Below are 20,691 nucleotides of genomic sequence, written 5' to 3' on the forward strand. Positions count from 1 at the left end.
CAACCCTGTGATAAGCCAGGCAGCTGGCATGTTTACCTCCAAGTTTCAGATGATTGGGTCGAGGTCAGACAGAAGTGGTGGTAGAACTAGCTTCCAAGGTATAGTGTTCCATTTCACAGAACTCTGCTCCTGTTGCTGCTTCCTAGAATGAACACAAGTAGTGGAAGTCAGAGACAGTGGGTGCAGGGATTTCACCTGGAGGCTGAGTTAATTTGAGAAGCCTTCTGGAGAAGGTCAACCTTAAGCCAAACCAGTCTATATTAGATGGCCTGGATCAAATAGGAAGTAAAGCACCAGTCTGATTTTCTTCTTACATTGGCCAATTTGCAAAAGGAAACCTCAGCTAGAAAGTTTGGCAGAGTTCTCTGAAATGGAATTACCTCTAAATGTTGAAGTGAAGCCAGCAGTATTTATTGACTCTCTACTTTGTTTAGAACCCCTTACTGGACATCATGGGGATAGAGGGAAGAATGAAAAGGAGGCCTTTAGGGAGCTGATAGCTTAACAAGGGAGGCAGGATGTATGTGCTGAAAACAAGAAGAGAAACATTTAGTTGTAGATAAATAAACCCAGATGAATTAGTGTCCTGCGAACACAAAGGCAGATGAACCAGAGCACTCTCAGCCAAGTGGGCTTTACCGGAAAATTTCCTTAAAAAGGAGTGTGGGACAAGGGGCATTTGGTAAAACTAGGTTTTGAAGATGTTGACTTGGATTGGGGGAAACCAAAAGAGAAGAACATTTCAAGTGGGGAGAAGTGGATTGTGCAGTGGCCCAGCAGAGGAGAGGAACACAGCACATGTAGGCCATGTGGAACAATATTGCTTAACCAACGCTGAACAGAATCTATTGGGAAATAAGGAGAAATGAGGTCGGGAGAGATGATCCTAATGCATGTGATGAGAAGTAGAGATTTCAGGCGGCCATTGTAGACTCTTGACCTCTCAAGAGTGACATAAAAGTGGTATTTGAGAAGATGATTAGTTTTGCTTAGGATGTCTGGAAAAAGGGTTAGAGACCTGAGACAGGCTCACCAGCTAGGAGGCTTTGCCAAAAGGACACACGGATTTTCATGAACTTTCTCCTCTGCAGCTCCAGCCTGAAGCCAAGGTCCAATGTCATCAGCTATGTCACTGTCAATGACTCTCCCGACTCCGACTCATCTCTGAGCAGTCCATATTCTACAGATACTCTGGCTGCAATTCGGGGCAATACAAGGCCCCTCCTAGAAGGACCAGGCCGGGTTGTGACTGATGGCCCTGGGGCACGAACCATCATTGTGCCACCCCTGAAAGCTCAACTTGGTGATTGCACAGTGGCAACCCAGGCCTCAGGTGAGTGTCTTAACAGGTGCAAAGGTACCAGGGCCTTGGCAGGAAATTGTCTTCTGACCATCTGTGTTATATTTACTTGGAGTTGCCTTACAGATCTCTTTAAGTTATTTATGTTGATGTCAGTTACTCGAAATCAGTTCCATTGACTTTGCAGCACTAGAATTGTTTTTGGTATCAAATTTACTTACCTTTTGTTTCAGTCAATATTTAAAATGAGTGGTGTTTCCTGAAGTACCCAGTTACTTTCAGTAGGGAGGAGGTGGTTTAGATGTATGGGTGGCAGGGGGAAAAGATTTGTAATTACAAATTTGCATCAGAGAATATGAAGCTGGATGGTCCTGAAGTAGAGAGTTGATAGAATATTAAAAAAAAAAAATTATTGCTATCAGCCAAGATTCCTTTGGATCTTTCGATTATGCTGTTAGCATTCTAAGAAAGGACAAGACCAGGATTGTGTTATAGATTTCAATTTTTTTTCCTGTGTATAGTCATTTTCCTTAGATCCGAGAATATGGGTGCTCAGTTCAGTTGCATGACTAATGATTTACAGTACACTTTCCTGTTGGTGGGTGATTGGATTCAGAGCGACATGGAGTATGATTTTTCTAGTGTAGCTAATGTAATGAATCAGTTGTGGTATTTATGTCAGGATTTGAGACCTGGAATCCAGGAACAGAAAACTTCCAGTGCAGACAGGTAAGCTATTGTCATATATCAAGCCACTGGACAGAATTTTCAAACTTAGAGGCCATTGCTTTTCCATTCTCACTGGTAAAGTATAAGAATTTTAGGGTAACCAAGAGGTCACTGAACAAATGTCCCACCTGTCCTTTGGCACTGCTGAGAGGAGAATTGTAGAAGTGGGTTGTCTGAATCCAAAAGCAAGTGAAAACTGATGTGTTGAAAACTTGTTCAAGGGTAGTTGAGCAGCATTTTTTGAGGTTCTGGCCTTGAGGATACAGTAAGGCCTTTTTTCTTCTAGCACATTCAATAAAAGGTATACCTAGGCCCTGACCTTCAGTGTGAACTTGAAGAATTAGGATACCAACATATTCAAAGCAACATCTGATTCAATATAGTGGTGACTCAGTATGTTGATATTTTGGGCACATGTAGTGAGAGCAATGGTGAATATAGCTGAGTTCCACTGAAGAGATATTCACCCAGCACTAACTCCATCATGATCCTTTTTCAGGCCTCCTAACAAATAAGACCAAGCCAGTTGCCTCAGTGAGTGGTCAGTCGTCTGGCTGCTGTATCACTCCCACAGGGTACCGGGCACAGCGTGGGGGAACAAACATAGCACAGCCGCTCAACCTTAGCCAGGTAAGCATTAAGGGCTGCTGTGTTCTGTTTAGGGCCCCTTCTCCAGGCTTTCCCCTGGAGAGACCCAGGTCCTGTTGGACTCTGGATCCTAAATAAAGCCAAACGAAGTCTCCTTTGGTGTGTTTTGTCCTTTGCCATAACTGTGTATGCCATGTCTCTTCTCTCCAACCGTGTGATCAGCTTTGCACCCTAGGTTCCCCATGAGATCCCCTATCTGTCCCAGAGGAATAACATTTGAAAGTGTAGAGAGAGCTTGGCATGCCCGGATCAGTGCCTGGTTCTGCGTTGTCTGATGCTTCGCTGCTGCTTCTGGGCCCCATGCCAGGATCTCTTCCTTCTCTTAGGGCAGAGTTAAGTTAATTTCCACATTGGCCCAAGGAAAAAGGGATCCAGTTCTCTGGCTGTCTAAGCAGCTGCCCTCAGGCCTGCTTATTGCTGGATGCTAGAATCACATGCTTCCCTTTTCCATCCAATCCTCTGGTTGGCAAAGAATGATAGTTTCTTTGTTTGAGCGGATGCTCTTCCTTTGCCGATTTTCTGGGGAGGGAGGGTGGCTCATGATGTCTCCAAGAAGTCAAGAAGTAGCATAGGGAGGAGGTGAGGGTATGATTAGACAGTGTGTGTGTCAAGGGGAAGGGAGGAGAAAAATTGGAGGAGTCCAAGATGAAAACAAGGCAAGAGGGAAGTTTAGAAAATAAGACCAGGGAAGAAAAAGTCCACTTGAAGAATGGAGTCAAGGTAGACTTCTTCAGTCTATGCAGAATGATTAGTGGGCCTTAAACATTGTTTCCTGAAGACAGAATAAAGTGAGGTGAGTTGGTAATTGTTAGATATGAGAGCTGGTCACCAGAAGAGGACTTACCTTCTAGAGAGGGACATTTAAGAATGGAATCCTGCTGTCTGCTGTCAGAGGGGAGAGGCCTACAGCCAAGAGGGGTGGATGGATTAGTGACCAGGAAGCCTCTGCTGCCATCGCCTTGGTGTCTTGAGCCAGAATGACTGCATGATCCCTCATTTCCCTTCTTCCTCCTTCCAGAACCAGCAGTCATCAGCTCCATCCTTGCAAGAGAGAAGCAGCAACCCTGCCCCCCGCAGGCAGCAAGCGTTCGTGGCCCCGCTCTCCCAAGCCCCCTACACCTTTCAGCATGGCAGTCCGCTGCACTCAACGGGACACCCACACCTGGCCCCAGCCCCTGCCCACCTGCCAAGCCAGCCCCACCTGTACACCTATGCTGCTCCTACTTCTGCAGCTGCCCTGGGCTCCACCAGCTCCATTGCACATCTCTTCTCCCCCCAGGGATCCTCAAGGCACACTGCAGCCTATACCACCCATCCTAGCACCCTGGTCCACCAGGTCCCTGTCAGTGTTGGGCCGAGCCTTCTCACCTCAGCCAGTGTGGCTCCTGCCCAGTACCAGCAACAGTTTGCCACCCAGTCCTACATTGGGTCCTCTCGAGGCTCAACAATTTATACTGGATATCCACTCAGCCCCACGAAGATCAGCCAGTATTCCTACTTGTAGTCAGTGGGCATGGGAACAGGGAGGGGCATGGTGATCGATCATTCCTGGCATAGAGGTCTTGGAAGTGGGGAATATCAAGCCCTTTCCTTAACCTCACTTAAAGCCCCCTGCTAGCAACTGTCCAGGGAGCCAGCCAAAGCAGAAGGAAGGTCTCTCTTTTTTCTGGGAATCTGTCTCGGTGTTGATGGCATTGTAGTAGTCTCCCAAAGGCTGTTCTATTTTTTTAATTCTTTGTTTCTGACAGTGTTTCTGCTGATAGAAGAGTTCAGCTCTCCACCTTCTGCATAGGGGTCTAACTCCTTCTGTTACCAGGAGAGGGACTATTGTTTGCCCTCTGGAAAATATTTTAACTCTGACTTACATGATTTATAGAAATGGTTTAAAGATATCCCTCTGTTTAATGTCATTTTATTGTAATTGCTGATCAGAGGAAGATGCTGACGTAAGGAAACTAAACTTTGATCACAAATGAGAAAAGAGGAAAACTCATTTTAAAATTGTTTTGAACAAAGGCTTATTTGCCTTGTAGGTTTTAGCAGCAGCTTGCACGTTACTTGTATTCTCCCCCCAAATAGAGTGCACATTTTAGCTTTATGGACATTTTAAACTCTTGCTGTTTTAGTTTTGTCTTGGTGACTTGGATTGTCCTCACTAGGCAGTGGCTGTTTCTGCAAACATATCACTTAGCGTTGCTCTTGGGGTACTCTCAGTTACTCCTGTGCTGATGTAAAGCCACAAGATCAGGCAGCTCACCATTGGCCGGCAACCAAGTGTGGGGAAAACCCACACCCATCGTGAAAGGCTCCATGTATTCTTTTTAAATTATTTTTTACAAGTCTGTGATTCAGCTTAACTTTTATCATTGCAAAAGCCATTAAATTAAGGTGATTATTATTGTCGTTATTGTTATTGTTAATGTTATTGTCTTTGCTGTTGTGTGGTTTTACCCTTCCTGTCTGAATTATCTCCAAGATCTAATTGTATTATGTGATACTGGCAGAGGTGGGCCTTGCCTCAAAGACTGTAAGGGAGAGCAGCGCTTAACAGGTTTGTTTGAAATTTTCATTTGACACCGGATCTCTCCCAGGGCAGAATTTCTTTACTAAGAAGCACAGGGCTTTTTTTCTTCCCACTGTTATTCCCCTCCTTCCCCCCCATTTATTTTATGTGATTTGCTTGAAGAGGAAGTTAAAGGACATGTGTATAGCTTTTTATACTTCAGAAAGAGTAGCTTCCTTGGTATGTCAGCAGCAAATGGAATGCTCTCTCATTAAGACTTATACAATAAGTGCATGTTGGAATTGTGGAAAGCAAAAAAAAGAAAAAAGAAAAAAAAACAGATTTTAAAAATTTATTACTGAATTTAAAGATATTTTAGAAGTTTTGTAATGGTGGTGTTTTAATATTTTGCATAATTAAATATGTACATATCAATTAGAAAAACTATAACACAATTTTCCTGCTAACCCCAAATGTTCTTTGTAATCAAAATGTGTAGTGACTACACTTGAACTCTGTACTTGGCGTGTATGGGTGGGTGTGTGTGTGTGTGTGTGTGTGTGTTTGTCTGACCCTCCAGTGTTCCCCAGGGATGGACTTGATGTCTCCATTGTATTTAAACCAAAATGAACAGATCTGTGTCAGAATGTATGTGAAACAAATTGCTGTTTTTTAGAGCACATCACCATAGCTAGCACTGAGTGAGAGAGCGGTGGAGGGAGGCGCCCACAAGGAGCGGAGACCTTTGGATTGTTTTGCACAGGTGTGTGTGGTGAGGAGCTGTTTGGTGTGTGTCTCTTCCCTCTCTCCATCCCTCCCTTCCCACCCCTTTTATTGTAGTGCCTTATATGATAATGTAGTGTTTCAGCCCTGTGGACCCTCCGCAGTTCACCGAGCTTTATTCCGAGCAGGATCGGTAGCGTGGTGTGTAAATGCATTGTTCTCTGTTTCCCTGTCAGCATTAAAAATGAATTAAAAGCAACTCCACTTGGTTTTGAGCCTCAGCTAATTTCCGTAGAAACTTTGCTTTTCACGTGGCTCTCATGTTGTGTATTTGCTGCCTTGTTCCTATGAGAGAGTTCAGGAAGCAGCTGATTAAGAACCAAGCAATATTAGAGATTAAAAACAATTTTTTTCTAAAAGCATGTGCAATCACTTTTAGAATGAATTTTTTTTTTCCAGTGTGGCACTCACTCTCCTGCTAATAATAGTCAGACATTCCTTGTAAAATACTTGCTTGTTGGGGGGTGGGGGGAAACCAGAAACAAAACCCTTAAAAACTGATGTGTTTATACCAAAGAGCCTGTTGTGTAGCTCACCGTGTTCCCCGTATCATGAGAAGCTTTGTGATGCCACTGGTGACAGGGAACTCACAGAGGTTTATTAGTAGGAGTACTAATAGTATTAAGAGGAAACTGAAGCCCTGAGAGATTGTGTGATTTCAGTTAACAACTTGTGTATTCTAGGGGACCTTTGAGCTGTGGGATTGGCCTTGTGCCCTGAGCTCCTTGCCCCCCTGGTGAATAGAGGGTGGTGAGGAGAGGAGTTAGGCCCTTGAGGATTTGGTTGTGGGGAGCTGCCCCATTTGGTTAAGGAAATGTCTTTAGGGGCTATTTCTAGGACTGGTTCTGTGTAGAGATGGTGTCGGGGAGGTGTTGGATGGAGACAGGAGATTTCACTGGGCCCCGGGCAGCAAGCTCTGATCCGGGTCAAACACAGAGAAGTTGTTGAGGTATTTGGAGTCTCTTCATTGGGAGAAGTCAGGGCTTCCGAGAGGGGCAGGTAGTCAGTCATTTGTACAGCCTGATGGGAGCTGGTCTGTGTTGTGTATATTTTTTAGTCATTTCATGAAGGTGTGTTTTGGACACTATCTGTGTCAGGATAGCTAATCAGTCTCCAGTTTTTTCACTCCCTGTTGTTGGAAAGGGTTTTGTTTTTTCTTTTTGTCAGCATGTGTGAACTTCATGTCTATTTATTGCCAAACACATGCTGATTTTGTTATCCAATACACAAATTGTTTTGAATGAAATTCCTGTTCTATAACCTTGTTCTTCAGGGAACAGGATGTGTGTGTGTGTGTGCGTGCGCGCGCGTTTTTCCCATAGAAACGATGAAATGCAGAAAAATCTATCCTCCCAAAGCCAACAAGTAGATCTCATTTCAAACATAAGCCCAACTCCACTGAGGAAGAAATGACCAAGATCGTGTGCAGTCCCTTGAATCAATGTTTCTAGAGTTGTGGCTTTAAGCATTTAGCAATTCTCAGTCTGAGGCTGCAAATTGGTATTTTAGATTGCCCGAGATGACATTGCATGGGCTTGCCGAGTAGGGTGTTACCTTGAGATATGGCTTTAGATGGTCCTTGTAGTTTTGCTTTGCCAGCTTTGACCAGATGAGGGAAACCTACTGAGCTTCGTGGGTCAGAATAACCTGAAATCAAATCAGCTTAAAGAAATCTTGTCAAGCTTCAGTTGCTCCCTCCAAAGGTACATTTCTCACATCTCTTCCTACAAGGCAAGAGGAAGCAGGGAGAGCCCTAGTGAGAACAGTTGTCCTCTGTCTCTGGGGTTACATAGAAGAAGAAACCATGTTCGTGGGGGTAACAGTTGACTGTCAGTCCTGGGCTGGGAATCCCCAGACAGAACTGCACCTCAGGCTAGTCCTCATGATTCTGAAGTGGCCTCTGCCTTTCTGCTCATCTCAAGTCAGCAAAGTTGGGGCTGCCCCCAGGCCAGCCTCTCAGAGTTATTTCCACATCTCATTCCATCACTGTTATGAGAATCCATTGGTTAGGATGGTTTGTTTGGGGACAAGGCATGAAATGGAATTGCCTCTCAGTGACAGGAATGGCCTGAGCCTGCTTCCTTTTTGATTTTTTTTTTTAACTGATGGATGGTGCAGCATGTCTACATGGTTGTTTGTTGCTAAACTTTATATAATGTGTGATTTCAGATTCAGCTTGAAAAATAATCTCACTACATGTAGCAGTACATTATATGTACATTATATGTAATGTTAGTATTTCTGCTTTGAATCCTTGATATTGCAATGAAATTCCTACTTTATTAAATGTATTTGATATGCTAGTTATTGTGTGCGATTTAAACTCTTGCTTTCCCCCTTTTTCTGGTTGTGCTCTTCCTTTTACAAACCTCTAGAAACAAGTAGTTTCTGAGAATTACTGATCTATGTTTGTATTGCAGATGTACTTAGGGGATATGTAAAATAATCATTTTAACAAAAGAAATATAGATATTTAAAATTTATTACTAACTATGGGAAAAGGGTCCATTGTGTAAAACATAGTTTATCTTTGGATTCAATGTTTGTCTTTGGTTTTACAAAGTAGCTTGTATTTTCAGTATTTTCTACATAATATGGTAAAATGTAGAGCAATTACACTGCATCAATAAAGTGGGTTAATTTTCTGATCCATGTTGCTGTTTGTGACTCATGCTGGGGAGAAGATAAAGAAGGGGGAAGAGAACATCAGGAAAAGACCACTGCAAAAAAAACCCCAACAAACCCTTTACCTTCAATCCTAGCATCAATACTGTTGGTTCCAAAGCAGAAGAGTGGTTAAGGGCTTGGGCAATGGGGGTTAAGTCACTTGCCCAGGGTCACACAGCTAGGAAGTGTCTGAGGACAGATCTGAACCCAGGACATCTCATTTCTAGGCCTGGCTGGCTATCCACTGAGCTACCCAGCTGGCCCCAAAATGACCACCATGGGAACAGCTTTCCTAGGCTTCCGAAGAGCCCTACACATGAGCTGGAGATGCAGCTCTCGAATAGAAATAAAAAAAAGGATAAGTGTGGAGTACTTGCAACTTCTGGTGCTCTCCCAAAGTCCTGTCTTAGGCCCCTCTGGATGAGAACCCAGAAATAGGCTTGGCAGCAGGCGAATTAAGCTTCATTTTCCCTGTATGTCTGGCATTAAACATAGTAGACAGCAGAAGGAAGAGGCATTAGACCAGAAAGAGACTTCTCTCCTAGCACTGGTTGCTGCATCTTGAAGGCTTCTGTCTTCCTTAGGAGAGGAGACACCTCTTCTTGCATTCTCTAGTTTCCAAATTGAACCTCATTTATCCAATGAAGTGCATGGGTGTCAGGCCATGGAGGATTTTGCTGGGCGACTGTTTCCCTGAGCCGGTTACTGTTGCTCCCAAACATAAGCTCTCTAACTTTTTAGCAGTCTATACTGGAATTTTTATACTATGGGGCTTCTGGGGTTGAACTGTATAAACTAAACATTTCTTCAGCACCTACTACATTTTAGGCACTGCAGAGTGAGTGCTCAGGACAGAAAGAAAGGCAGAAGACATTCTGCTCTTGAGCTCATAGTCGAATGTATGAGGCTGTATGAAAGCAACACATACAAATACAGGATAAAATGGAGATAATAGCTGGAAAGCATTAGAATTAAGGGGGATTAGGAAAGGCTTCTGGAAGATGTGATCTAAGATAGGACTTGCAGGAGGCAGAGATGAGAAGGGAGAGAATATTGCAGGTATGAGGGATGGTCGGAGAAAATGCTTTAGTCTGGAGATAGAGTGTTGTAGGAATAGCAAGGTCAGCTATCACTGGATCACAGATTATGTGTGGGGTCTAGGGGAAGAAAAATCATAAAGGAGGAGTCCATGTTGTGAAGGGCTTTGAATACAAAACAGGATTTTATATTTGATCTTGGAGGTGATAGGGATTCCCTGGAGTTAATTGAATGGGGATCCATTCAGATCTTTGAATTAAGAAAATTCATGGCTGAGTGAAATGAGGAGACTTGACAGACCAAAAAAAAAAATCTATTCAATAGTCCAGGGGGTAAGGTGATGCATCAGAGAGGTGATGATTTCAGGAGCGAAAGGCGTGTGTAGGAGAGATGCTTTAAAGATTGAAATAGGCAGACCTTGGTAACACCTTGGATATAGGTCCTGAGAGATTGAGGAGTGGAGGTTGATACCTCATTTGTGAGCCTGGCTTACTGAGAGGATGACAATAATGGAGTTTTGAAGTGGGGAGAACTTAGGGGAGAGGGAAAGACTTTGAGTTCAATTTTGGACTTGTTGAGGTCAAGACAATCTGAGATATTTAATAGGCATTTGGAGATTTAAGGTTAGGTGAGAGATTAGGGCTGAATAAATAGACCTGAGAATTATCTACATAGAATTGATCATCTTAAAGACAGGAACTGTTAAGGTTACTTAATGATTACCAAGCAAAATATAGTAGAGGGAGAAGAGAGCCTTTGGGACATCCATGATTGGCAAGCATGATATGGATGGGAGAGCCTGCAAAGGAAATAGCAATTAGATGGGTAGGTGAAGCAGGCTAGAGGAGTATTATAGAAACTTAAAAGAGGATGGTATCAAGAAGGAGGGGGGAGATCAACAAGTTTAGAGGCCACATTGAAAAAAATTTAGATTTGATGATCATTGATAACTTTGGAGAGAGCAGTTTTAGTGAGAAACAAAGTTAGAAACAGACATTGTGAGAAGACAGTACAATGGTACGGAAGAAAAATATTAGATTTAGTCAGGACCTAGGTTCAGCTCTCTGCTCTATGATTCTAATACTGGAATTGATTGAATTGATTCCTCTGGACTTGGAAGTACCAAGATAGATTATAAATACATTAAATCCTTGATTATCTGATTATCTCGGGCAAGTAATGACCTAGATAATCCTAGGCAAATCCAAAAATAGCCAACTCCAGTGTGTGTGTGTGTGTGTGTGTGACAGACAGACAGACAGATACGGGGTGGGGAGAAATGGGGACACAGATTTGAGGCCAAGATGTGACATAAAAGACATTGTCAAAAACAACATTCCTAGAGAAAGTAGGCGAGTTATATACAAAGTAATAACAGATGGACAATTTGAGTTCTACATCTATGCCTACCTGTAAGGATTTTTTAAAAAAGCATATAAAATCTCCATCAATTTGGATGGAATGTCTTTAAAAATTTATATATTTCATTAACAATTTCCCAATTATATTTTAAAACATTAACATTCATCTTTTAAAATCTGAACAATTTTCCTCCTGTCCTTTCACTCCTGTCTCTTGCCTACCCATTCGGAAAGCAAGCAGTATATCATTTATACATGTGAAGTCATGCTAAATATTTCCATATCAGTCCTTTTGCAAAAACAAAACAAAAAAACCAAAACAAACCCACAGTCACAGAAATGCAAGAAAAATGAAGAGAAAAGAATCCGTTTTAATTTTTTAGAATTCATTAGTTCTCTCTCTGAATAGCATTTTTCATTGAGTCCTTTGAAAAATTGTCCCAATTATTGCCTTGAACAAAGTAGCTAAGTTTTTTTTTTTTTTACATAGTTGATTATTGTTACATAGTGCTGTTACTGTGTACAATGTTCTTGTGGTTCTGCTCACTTCCCTTTGCAAGGTTTTATATGTCTTCCTAGGTTTTTCTGAAACCATTCTGCTCATCATTTCTTATATAGTACAATAGAATTCCATCATAACTACATATACTACAACTTGTTAAACCATTCCTCATCTGACGGGCATCCTCTTTGCCATCATAAAAAGAGATGCCATAAATATTTTTGTACATATAGATCCCTTTCCTATGATCTCTTTGGGATACAGATCTAGTAGTGGTATTGCTTTGTCAAAGGCAAAATTTTATAATAACCCTTTGGGCATAGTTCCAAATTGTTCTCTAGAATGGTTAGATCAGTTCATAACTGGTTGGAACATCTTTGGAAGTATTAAAAGGATTTTTAAAAATTTTACTCTGTCTTGTTAAGAGCAGAGTTTTCTATGTTAAGAACAGAAGTTACTTAATCTCACTGTCTTTTTAAGAGCAGAAGTTTTCATAATAAGAGCAGATTTTATAAGGACAGTTTTCAGTTAGCGAAGGACTCCATTTTCTCTGACTTCCTTGGGAGCAGGGTTTCTGGGTCATTCTCTCAGTCAAGATCTTACTCTCACTTTTTAGAGTTTGGGATACACATACAAATTTGAGAAAGAGTAATTTCTGAGAGCTTTTCTTCTTCGTTCCTTGAGGGAGAAGAAGCTGTCAGAGGGGCTTGTCTCCTCTGACTTTTTTGGAGAGAGCAGGGCTGTATCAGTTTCTCTCCATCAAGAGAATCTGACAGTTATTTCTGACAGTTTGACTTCATATACTAGCTTAAGGAGTTTGTTATTGATTTAATGTTCATCTATTAGCGAAATAAGATAGTGAATTTAATATTAGAATGTGGTGAAGTTTTAGTTAGGTTTGCTTTGCCAGACAAGAAAATTCTTAGATATAGGTTTTCTTAGAGATTTTAGTATAGGATTTGGATTTGATATAATATAAGAATTAAGAGTTATAATACCCTATTTCCTATCCCTACCTCTCCTTCAAATAAGGACGCTGGCTTACCAAACTGATCTCTCAAGTTCCCACCAATATTTATTACCTATAACAGAAGATGTATTGAAAGAATGATTTGGAAAGGACCACATGGATAATTTGGTCCAACTCCCTAATTTTACAGATGAGGAACTTGGGCTGAGAAGTTACCTGCCTGTCCAAGATTACCCAGGTAGTAGATGTCAGAGCCAAGAATGTCTATGATCTGACTCTGAAGGCAGCAGCGGCAGTACTTGCAACCAGTGAGATCATGAATCCACTGTCTATATTCATCTTACCCTTATACATAAACTTTTTTTCTTAAACCCTTACCTTTTGTCTTAGAGTTCATCTCAGGTATTAGTTCCAAGGCAGAAGAGCTGTAAGGGTTTGGTAATTGGGGTTAAGTGACTTGCCTACAGCCACATAACTAGGAATTGTCTGAGGCCATGTTTCAACCCAGGAACTCCTATCCCTAGGCCTGGCTCTCTTATCCACGGAGTCATCTCCCTGCCCCTGCCTTTATTTTATGATTTAGTAACAATTCTTAAAACAGAAAGACAAGGGCTAGGCAACTGGGATTAAGTGACTGCCCAGGGTCACATAGTTAGGAAGTGTCTTAAGTCAAATTTGAACCCAGAACCTCCCGACTCCAGGCCTAGTGCTCTATCTACTGAGCCACCAGCTGCCTCTACATTATACGTGTTTGCATACATATATGCACATGCATACATGTAGATCAACATATCAAACACACATGATTTTGCTAGTGTGAAAACTCATCCCATACAGGTATAAAACTTCTTAGTCTTAAGAAGTTTCCTGAGGTCAAGAGAATAAATGAAAACTTGCCAGAAGTCCACATAACAATTGGAGTGTCAGGAGTGGGATTTGATTCCATGTCTTCCTAACTTCAAGTCAATCAATAAATGTTAAGCCGCATCCATGTTCTGAGCACTATGCTAACCAAGAGGTATACAGAATAAGGGAAAAGATAGTCCCTGTCTTCAAGGGGCTTGCAGTCTAATTCTGGGAGACAGTACAGAATTTAGTCCATTGTTCCATAGACCTATCATTTTGCTGCAGGAAGTGTCATTTAATTGGCATAGGGAACTAACTCCCAGTGAGAAACTCTGGACCAAAGCAGATCCACAATTCCTCTGTAACTCAAAGGCTTAGCTTTTCTTGTGGCCATGAGAGGTCAAGAAACTTGTCTAGGGAAGAGACATCAGTATATGTCCAAAGGGACACTTGAAGGTAGGTAGGTGGTCCTGCCTCTGAGGCCAGCCTCCTTTTTTCCAAGCTCATCTATTCCTATGAATATTTCTCTCCCCATCTCCTTTCTAATTATACTTTGCTTATATATTAAGTTAATTTGAACTTCTTGAAGACATACCCTGGTGAAAGGGGAAAATGGCATTTTTAAAGCCCTTGGGAAAAGGGGACAGAGAACTGAGAAATGACAGCTGTAGGGAGAGCAAAATTAATTTGTGAGTCAGAAAAACATTATAGACTGGTAATAGAGAAAAGCCTCTCTATGATTTCTGTTCTCTCTCACATGGAATTTTACTAACTTCCTATTTGATGTGGTTTCACCTCAGGCTATGGGGTTCTTCCTTGGACCTTCCAAGTCAAGGGCTTATCTAAACCCAATTCTGCTCTTTAAATACATGAAGACAGTTGCCCTTTGCCCAGGTGAAAGGGGAAGAGACCAGGCATTTCTTTAAAATTTTTTTGTTCAGTTACATTAAAATTTCCAGGTATCTCCTCCCCTCCCAACTCTGTCCTATAAATAAAACAAAATAAAACAAAAACATTTAACAAAAAGATACATATGTATATATGAAGCTATATCTTGCTATGTTTCTATTATATCAGTTCTAGCAGAACCAAGGAAACAGCAACAGAAATATTTGAAGAATGACTTGGATGGATGGATGGATGGATAGATAGATGGAGGAAGGGAGGGAGTGAGAGAGAAAGACAGACGATTGGATGGATGGAGAAAGAGGGAGGGAGAGAGATGGATAGATAGATGGATTAATAGTAAGCATATATATATACACATAGTCATATATATAAATACATGCCATATATCTATTTTAGGCAGCTAGCTGGAATGGTGGTTAGAGTACTGGCCCTAGAGGCAGGAAGACCTGTGTTCAGTTTTAAGCATCTCAGACATTAGTTATGTGACCACACTTCACAGTCCTACCCCTGCCCTTGGAAACCAAGATGAGCAGTCTAATCTTCCCTTCAATTTAAAAGTCTTTCAAATACTTGAAGACAAGTTATTATAACTGCTACCCCTTGCCCATGTGAAAGGGAAAGAGACCAAGCATTTAAGTACCTACTTTGTGCTAAGTTCTTTGCAATTATTATCTCATTTGATCCTCACTCCCTCATTTTCTCCATCTATCCATCCATCTCTCTCTCCTTCTCTTTCTCCATCTATCTGTCTATCCATCCATCTCTATCTCTCTATCCATCCATCCCCCCCTCCCTCTATATCCCTCCCTCTGTGCATCCATCCATCCATCCACCTAGTTGTAGCTTACAATGGAACTACTGTAGACAAAAGAAAATTTCCCCCCTTTTTGATGATAGAAGGGAATTCTGTCCAGCTCCATATTTGATACTTGTGAAAAGAACGCCAGCTTTGGAGTTAGAGGACCAGGTTTCAGATTTCACTTCTGACCTTTAAGTTGCCCGTCATCTTGGACAAGCCAAATAATTCCCTAAACATGAAGTGCCTACTATGTGTTAGGCACTGTGTTAAGCTCTGGGGGTACAAAAAGAGGCGAAAGACAGAATCTGTTCGCAAGAGGCTTACTATACCTTAGATTACCGCTCTAGGACTCAGTTTCTATGTCCGTAAGGTAAGGGAACTAGATAACCTCAGTATTCCCGTCTAGTTCCATGGTTCTACGATCATAAGCTCTTTGAGGACCCCTCGCCTCCAGGATTGGTGAATTTTCCCAACCAGCCAAGTGTGGCGCGAGACCAGGCATTTGGCACAAGGTGGCGCCCATGAGCTGCAGAAGACAAGTCTGGAAGAAACCTGTCCACCACCCTCCTCCCCCATCTTCATCCATTAACAGACCGGTTTTCTCCTTTCTCCTCCCCCATCCAGAGTTCCGCCAGCCTGCTCTTCGGAGCCTGAGCCGGCCAAGAAACCCTCCCTCCAATTGTAGGGGAAAGGAGAAGGATGGAAGGGGAGTCAGAGTTTCTGAAAGGAATCAGTTTTCGAACCACACAAGTTCAAACCCCAGGGATAGGTTTGCCGCGTTTTCCCAGGGATCTAGCTATACATCCCTCCAGTGTCCCTGCCCCAGCTTACTCCCCCTGGTCCCTGCTCCCCTCTTTGCCTTTGCTCCTCCTCATTCTTGGGGAGCCTTCAGCCTAGGAGGGAGGTAGTTCAGGCTTCTGGCCACTCTGTAACGGGACCATCTGTGTTTGATCAGCTTGAGAGGGAGGTGGGGGATTAGGGGGGGAGAAAGAGGCAGTGAAAGCATTCCAGAGTGGTGAGAGAGACCCAGAGACCCAGAAAAGACACAGTACCGCCCCCCTGGCCCCAGACTCCCTCCGCCTCCCGGGCTAACCCAGGGGTTGAGCCTAAGACGAGGGCTGTTCGCTCCTTCTTTCCCCTCCCAGAAGTCTATCGGCCATGGGGCCCCACATTCCTCTCCTCGTTCTCTTTCTTCTGCTCCTTCCCAGGCCCCTTCAGGGACAGCAGCAGCACCTCGTGGAGTACATGGAGCGCCGGCTGGCTGCCCTAGAGGTGAGGGTCTCTCATTCCTACCCCCTTTCCTATTAGCCCTCCTCGCCAAGCCTGGGACCCCCACACAGCCCCGGGGTGACCCCTCGCTCCAGAGCGGTCTCACTTCCCAGGGTGAGGGACAAGGGAGGAATCTCCAAGGAAACCAACCCTCTTTACGCTCTCCTATTAAGATGTCCTGGGTCCTGGAGGAATTCACTCCCTAGAGCTTGGCTTCCGGTTTCCCATCTATAAGATAAGAAAGTTGGAGTAAATGATTTCTGAGTCGCTTTCTTTACTATGAAATTCTAAGATGGCCCCTCTAGCATCCCTAAGGATGATGGCATTTCCCACCACACTTTCCTTTCATTGATCTGGGCTTAGAAAGGGAGAGCAATGGGTGGTAGGGCTATGGATTTTGAGATGGGGACCATCCCAGCGAGGCTGAAACTAGAACTCTTTTGGGCGAGGGAGCCAAGGTGGGAATAACACTAAGTTAGAAGACTTAGTTTGAGACCTGGCTCTGTGTGACCAGCTCACTTCTCAACTTAAGGGGAAAAAAGGGGTGGGATTAGACTGTTTGGATCCTTAAGGCCCCTTCTAGCATTAGGATTCTATGACTCTATGATCTAGGTCACAGCTTCCATCCTTTAGGTTCCTAATGGCTGGCGCTTTGGGTCATCTGGTTCCTGTGCCATGAGGACTTTTCTTTAAACCCTTACTTTTTGTCTTAGAATCAACGCTTTGATTTGGTTCCAAAGCAGAAGAGCAGTAAGGGCTAGATAATGGGGTTAAGTGACTTGCCCAGGGTCATACAGCGAGGCAGTATCTGAGGTCTGATTTGAACCCAGGACCTCCTGTCTCTAGGCTTGGCTCTCTTTACTGAGCCACCTCACTGCCCCTGCCATGGGAATTTGGAGGGGTTAGTGAGGCTTGGTTGAGACTCTGTACCTATTCCTTTGTCTGGGGCCTCTTCCTGTTGTTCCTACCTACCCTTTACCCCTTATCTCAGGAGCGGCTGGCCCAGTGTCAGGACCAGAGCGTCCGACATTCTTCTGAGCTTCGGGACTTCAAGAACAAAATGTTACCACTGCTTGAGGCAGCAGAAAAGGAACGGGAAACCCTCAGGTCTGAGGCTGACAACATTGCAGGCAGGGTAGATCGCTTAGAGCGGGAAGTTGACTATCTAGAAACCCAGAACCCTGCCCCACCTTGTGTAGAGGTGGATGAAAAAGCAGCAGGAGGACCTGGGGTCAAGACCAAAGGCAGAAGGAATGAGAAGTATGATCTTCTGACAGGTGAGTGATGAAAAAGCAGACCAGCCCTTACCCCTTCCAGAATCCTCTCTTCTTACTAGGGATTGCTCACTTCCTTGATTCCCTCTGCCTATGGTGGCTTGACTCCCCCAAAGCTAGCTCCATAAGTGTCCATGATGCATAGAGCTTCTAGGGACTCAGGGCATTGCTGGTCCCTTGTCTTCCCCACACTACAAAAGGACAAATCATTCCACAGGCCATTGGACAGATTGTACACAGCCCTCAATGGAGTGGTTCACCTTGAAAGACACGGGGTAGAGGCTGATAACCCTTCTCCTTCCTTCTTCTCTCCACCAGAATGTAGTCACACAATCTCCCTGGTAAGATCCATGAAGATTTTAAAGCGTTTTGGGAGCCCAGCAGGAATGTGGACCAAGGACCCACTGGGGCCATCGGAGAAGATCTTTGTGCTTGATGGGACCCAGAATGACACAGCCTATGTCTTTCCACGCTTACGTGACTTTACCCTCTCAACAGCTGCCCGTAAAGCTTCTCGTGTCCGGCTGCCCTACCCCTGGGTGGGCACTGGGCAACTGGTATATGGAGGATTCCTCTATTATGCCCGAAGGCCCCCAGGGGGACCAGGTGGAGGAGAGGACCGAGGGGACATGTTGCAGCTCATCAAATTCCATTTGGTGAACCGGACTGTGGTGGACAGTTCTGTGTTCCCTGCTGAGGGGCTGATCCCTCCCTATGGACTCTCTAAGGATACATACATCGACCTGGCAGCAGATGAGGAGGGACTGTGGGCTGTCTATGCCACCCAGGAAGATGACAGGCATTTGTCCCTGGCCAAGCTGGATCCCCAGACTCTGGACACAGAGCAGCAGTGGGACACTCCCTGCCCAAGGGAAAACGCAGAGGCTGCCTTTGTTATCTGTGGGGCCCTTTATGTGGTCTATAACACCCGTCCTGCCAGCCGGGCCCGCATCCAGTGTTCCTTTGATGCCAGTGGCACTCTATCTCCAGAGCAGGCAGCACATCCTTACTTCCCCCGTCGTTATGGAGCTCACGCCAGCCTCAGGTACAACCCCCGAGAGCGCCAACTCTACGCTTGGGATGATGGCTACCAGATTGTCTACAAACTGGAGATGAAGAAGAAAGAAGAAGAAGTCTGAGAGACTTTCCCTCCCATCAACTTTGTCTCACTTAGTTCTCTGTTCCCCAGTCTCCAGAGTCTTCAAAATTGGGTAAATTGTAGTTGAATCCTCATCTTTTATGCTGCTCAGTGCCAAACACTCACAGCCCTTGGTTTGTCAGGGGACATGGGGCACCAGAGCCTTGAATGTTCCAGTTATAGCTGGTAGGATAAAAATCCCGTGCCTAGTATTCATCCTAGCTTGGATCCCTAGCTCCATCTCTTCATATTTCAAGCTAATCCAGGCAGAAGGCAGTCCAGAGAGCTCTAGACCCCAATGGTGGGAGTAGGGGAGACGTGGACAGGGAAGAAAGAGCAGAGACCCTAGTGGGCAGTGGGAAGCAAGCGCATGACTTCATGCTCTCAGTGTTAAGGCTGTGTAATTGGGAGGGGGCAGGTGTGAGGTGCGAAACCCCACAATTCTATTACGTCACCATACCTTCCTTCTGCCTTGCCACCCTCACCTTCCCCCTACCCTTGGAGAACTGAAATTCTCTTAATGTTGTTTCATGTTGCAGTATTTTGCATTAAATGGGAAGAAATCAAAACATGACTTGGTCTTTGATGTCTCTATACGTGATGGGCTTGGGGAGGGGGCTCCTCAAGCCACATTTCATCCCTTATCCTCCATTCCTACTCCTCACCCCCTTGCCTCTTTCTAAATGATCCTTTTGTCTTTGCCATTCACCCTTTTGTCTTTGCCATTCACCCCTAGAATTCTTCCTAGGAGCTTAGGGGGAGTCGCTGTGCAAGGGCTAACCTTTTGCTGACTGCTGACGTGGCTCGTCCTTCTTGCCGTTGGGTCCCCTCCCCACACCTCCAGTCCAGGAGGCTCCTGGCTTGGGTGCATTTTCTTGTGTGTGTGTGTGTGTGTGTGTGTGTGTGTGTGTGTGTGTGTGTGTGTGTGTGGTGCTTTTAAGGTCTGATTGTCAATTTTCGGGGCTTAGGGATGCCGGCAGTGATCTTCTTCCCATCTCTACCCTCTCAGACCACCACAGAACCCTGGTGATGGAGAGAATTGACCAGAACAACCTCGTTTGAATTTTCAGACGTCTTCAGATCTCAATTCTCATCTTTAAGGCATACTGCAGGGAGCTCTTGGTGGCCCGGGTAGGGCCATGAAGAAACTCCCAGAACCCCACACGCTTGTGCAGTTAGCAAAAGGGATGAAATCTGAACAATGCAGACTCCAAGGATCACCCCTAGAACTGGCTGAAGCCCTTGACCCCTCCTCCCTGCCCAGGCCTGGCTCTTTCCAATCTCCTGGTTGCACAATTGTTCTTGGTCTAAACGGATCTGGTTTTCCTGTTGCCGCAGCGTCTCTGGGGCTCCGCCGAGGGGGCGGGGCAGTGGCCATATCCTGGATGGTGAAGTTGCACAACCCCCTCCCCTCCTCCCTTTTCTCCTGCTTCTCTCAGCCCATCTCCCAGTAAAGCTTGGTGCCCCGTCCAGAGACCAGCCTGCAGGGACAGACGTTTTAACCCCCTGTGGCTCCATCTTCTAGCCTCCGGCTTTGATTTGTGGGAGAGGGAGATGCCACCCAGTGACCTGCCTCTCTGGTCCTCATTAGGGGAATCTGCAAGAGGTGGATTGCAGAGTGTGGGAGAGAAGGGGGAGAAGCCCTGTGTCTCAGCTCTGAAACTCTCTAGAGCTGCTCTTCCCCCTACTGGAAGAGGACAAGGTGGTAGTCAAACACCCCCTGACCCCTGCTTTGTCCTTTGGCCAAGGGGAGAGAAGGAAGAGGAGGAGGAGGAGGAAGAGAAGGAGGAGGAGAGACTCCATGTTTCAGCTGGTGCCTTCTGGGATAAGGGACAGGTCTGGACATTGTTGATGGGAGAGATGTTACTTTACACCAGGAGCAGCCCTGGCTAGAGAGGAAGGAAGCAGGGCTCCTGGGCAGTTTAGGTAGGAAAAACAGGTAGAGGGAGAGTCTC

At 44.5% G+C, this 20,691-nt stretch overlaps 2 protein-coding genes across 4 annotated transcripts in view; both read left to right on the forward strand.

Annotated features, from left to right (window-relative positions):
- The window catches only part of HIPK1 (homeodomain interacting protein kinase 1), a 35,290-nt gene extending 26,679 nt beyond the window's left edge, over window positions 1-8,611 (forward strand). For all 3 annotated transcript variants that reach the window (XM_044672374.1, XM_044672375.1, XM_044672376.1), the window contains 3 exons: window positions 1,092-1,333; window positions 2,529-2,659; window positions 3,696-8,611. In XM_044672374.1, coding sequence (XP_044528309.1) covers window positions 1,092-1,333; window positions 2,529-2,659; window positions 3,696-4,181 — 859 coding nt within the window. In that variant the 3' untranslated portion in view covers window positions 4,182-8,611. The remainder of the gene's footprint in view (window positions 1-1,091; window positions 1,334-2,528; window positions 2,660-3,695) is intronic.
- A 7,592-nt stretch (window positions 8,612-16,203) lies between these two features.
- Window positions 16,204-19,289, forward strand: OLFML3 (olfactomedin like 3). Its single transcript, XM_044675992.1, has 3 exons — window positions 16,204-16,327; window positions 17,316-17,601; window positions 17,917-19,289. The coding sequence occupies exons 1-3, from the start codon at window positions 16,214-16,216 to the stop codon at window positions 18,735-18,737; spliced, it is 1,221 nt and encodes a 406-aa protein (XP_044531927.1). The 5' UTR covers window positions 16,204-16,213; the 3' UTR covers window positions 18,738-19,289.
- The last annotated feature ends 1,402 nt before the right edge of the window (window positions 19,290-20,691 follow it).

Source organism: Gracilinanus agilis, chromosome 4 (assembly GCF_016433145.1).
Source record: "Gracilinanus agilis isolate LMUSP501 chromosome 4, AgileGrace, whole genome shotgun sequence".
NCBI lineage: Eukaryota > Metazoa > Chordata > Mammalia > Didelphimorphia > Didelphidae > Gracilinanus > Gracilinanus agilis.